This window comes from Ictidomys tridecemlineatus, chromosome 2, assembly GCF_052094955.1.
Source record: "Ictidomys tridecemlineatus isolate mIctTri1 chromosome 2, mIctTri1.hap1, whole genome shotgun sequence".
Classification (NCBI taxonomy): Eukaryota; Metazoa; Chordata; class Mammalia; order Rodentia; family Sciuridae; genus Ictidomys; species Ictidomys tridecemlineatus.
The window spans coordinates 6,461,849-6,465,006 of NC_135478.1; the positions used below are offsets into that span (position 1 = coordinate 6,461,849).

The 3,158-nt window shown below is 42.1% G+C and overlaps 1 protein-coding gene across 1 annotated transcript; it reads left to right on the plus strand.

Moving 5' to 3' along the window:
- The first annotated feature begins 422 nt into the window (after positions 1 to 422).
- LOC101964538 (olfactory receptor 7E24) lies at positions 423 to 1,310 on the plus strand. The gene has a single exon (XM_013366103.4). It carries the CDS (start codon positions 423 to 425, stop codon positions 1,308 to 1,310), a length of 888 nt encoding a protein of 295 aa, XP_013221557.2.
- Positions 1,311 to 3,158: the final 1,848 nt, after the last annotated feature.

The window sequence follows — 3,158 nt, forward strand, 5'->3', positions numbered from 1 at the left end:
TGATGTCACATTTGTGGTTGGTGACAACTTTGGTTACGTGCTTTAAACTTAAACACATTTGTCAAAACTTGCGTCCACCGTAGGTAAGGATACAAATTGTATATAAATAAGTGTTGAAATATAAACAGAATTTTCATTCACAAAGATGGAAACCAGAAATTACATGAAGTAGAAAAACTTCTGGAAATATTTGGCACAATGTTTTCTGATGTAAGCTATCAATTTTCACTTAGTGCTCAGATGATATGGTCCTGAATCACCCACAGTGCTTTGAATATTCTAAGCCCAAGTAATCTATAACATTGTCTTAGTACTTGGAGCCTGTTTATTGGTTTCTTTTTTCCAACCCTATATTTTTCTTCAAAAGATGTTCCAGCTATAGAGAACCACAGAATCTAACACTTGCCTCAGATTTCCATCTCATGAGCCTCTCAGAAGACCCAGAACTTCAGACCATCCTCTTTGGACTACTCCTTATAATGTACCTGGTCGCAGTGCTCGGGAACCTGCTCATCATCCTGGCCGTCAGCTCTGACTCCCACCTCCACACCCCCATGTACTTCTTCCTCTCCAACCTGTCCTTGGCTGACATCGGTTTCATCTCCACCACGGTCCCAAAGATGCTCATGAACATCCAAACTCACAGCAGAGCCATCTCCTATGTGGGCTGCCTGACACAGATGTCTTTTTTTCTCATTTTTGGATGTATGGATGACATGCTTCTGACTGTGATGGCCTATGACCGGTTTGTGGCCATCTGTCACCCCCTGCAATACTCGGTCATCATGAATCCTCGCTTCTGTGGCTTCTTAGTTTTGGTGTCTTTTGGTTTTAGCCTTTTGGAATCCCAGTTGCACAATTTGATTGCCATACACTTCACCTTCTCCAAGAATGTGGAAATTGCTAATTTCTTCTGTGAACCTTCTCAGGTCCTTAATCTTGCCTGTTTTGGTACCCTTACGAAAAATATAGTCACATATTTTGTTGGTGCCATCTATGGCTTCCTTCCTCTCTTAGGGATCTTTTTCTCTTACTATAAAATTGTTTCCTCCATTCTGAGGATCCCATCCTCAGGGGGGAGGTACAAAGCCTTCTCCACCTGTGGCTCTCACCTGGCAGTTGTTGGCTTGTTCTATGGAACGGCCATCGGAGTGTACCTTGCTTCAGCTGTATCCAGCTCTCCTAGAAAGATGGCTGTGTTCTCACTGATGTATGCTGTGGTCATCCCCTTGCTGAATCCCTTCATTTATAGCCTCAGGAACAGGGACATTAAAAGTTCCCTGAGGCGGTTACAGAGCAGAGCAATCTAGTCTCCTTATCTTCTCCATCCTTTTACTGCTTCAGTTCAAAACATCAAACTCCTCTGTGGACTCTACCTTCTTATTTACATGCTCCTGTACTCGTGGCTATCTTCCCATACCATGTTCCACACCAGAATATTATTTATTAATTGAACTGCATAAGAATTCTGAATCCCTTTTTTTAAAACATAAATCTCATATCTGAATAAATGTACCCAGGTAGCCTCTGTCATTTCTGAGTAATGACCCTGGCCTCCATGTGCAATGCTAAACTCTTGTTTTTTATATTTAAAAGTTATATCCCTTTTCTAAATCTACGTATATTTTATCTAAAACTTGTATCAGAGGTATCCCATTAGGCAGGTTTGTGTAGTGACAATAGTAATCATTCTCAAGTTGTCTTTTATTGGATCAGCCTGGGGAACATAAAATCACTGATTACTGGGTCTCATCACCTGATACACAATGTGAGGAGTTTGTTAAGCTTCAGAGATGGGCAGATGTGGTTCCTAAAAGGATCAATGTCAGATGAGCTAGAAAAGCCCCATTGCAGTAGCACTTGGGGGAATTTATCCATCATCTCCTTTAATCCCATGCTCCAGATCCCCTTTTGTAATAAGGTTTGCTCTACATGTACAATACCTTAAGGAAGGAACAGTGAATCTTCTTGGTTGGGCCAGGAATCCCAAAAAGCACAAGTATGTGCCCCTTAATGACATTGTCTCCAGCCTCCCTGAATACCTCCTGGAGTCACTGAACCTCTGGGAACACGCTGTCGATGACCAGGCTGTCTCAATGCTGCAACCCATTGGGAAAAAAGGCCCAAACATCACTGGGCTGAGTGACCTTCGGTTTTCTTCTCTCCGTGGTCCCCAGCACAAGACAGGGGGGGCAGAAGCATTCCATTCCCTGAGCATCTGAGCAAAATGTGCAGGGAGAAAGACAGATGTGTCGTGACCGGTGTCATATGAATCTCAAACCATTTCTGAAAGATGGGTATTTCAGTCGGTCACTCATCGTGGCACGTTATTACTTATCTCCAACGTTAATCATAGTTACCACTTACTGAAAGCTGAGTCTAAGCCCATCACTGCTAATCAAATATATTCCTTATAAGAAGCCTGCAAAAGAAATCACATTTTTAAGAGTCCTTTTGAGATAGTTACTCATACTGTACTATTGATCTTATGCAAGAGAAATCTGAGTCCAAAGAGAGGTGAGTGACTTGTTCAGCGAGAGGAAGAGCTGAGATGTGATCCCAGGGAAATCTTTAAAGTTTGAAATCTGTGCACTTTACATGAGTTGATTTTAATGGCATGTAATTGAAAAAATCAACCCACTGTCCATCAACACCATGCAGCTTAGCATTATGCTGGGTCTTCAACCACTGTCTCTCTGCTCCAATCTCGCCCTCTGTAGTTACCTTTTCATGCTGAGGGGGGACACTTAAAATTACTACTCTGCTTTCCTTCTGGTTTTGTTTTTATATACTTTTGCCCATGGTCACAGAACTTCACTACATTAAAAATTCATCATATCCACACCCTTAAGCCTTAGAGGGCCCTCCAGTTCCTTTGTGACCTGGCTTTCCCACTTTCTCTCTGTCCTGCCTAATCAAATTGTCTGCATTCGGTTCTCTCCATTTAATGAACTAGATCATTTCTATTTCTTGGGTGAAAAACAAGGCAAATCACAACATAGGGAGGGGAGAAAGGTAAGTTGTGAGATGCCTGCAATTGTAACAATTAAATGTGTTCAAGAAAGCAGGCTAGTTTAATATGCATGGCTTTGCTCAGGTGTCCAGCTGAAGAGTCACGGTGACCTCATATTTCTGGTTGCTGTGTGACTCTAGAATTA

What these genes read in the sequence shown, in the direction of transcription:
- LOC101964538 (XM_013366103.4), top strand. Translation starts at nt 423, where the DNA reads ATGAGCCTCTCAGAAGACCCAGAACTTCAGACCATCCTCTTTGGACTA.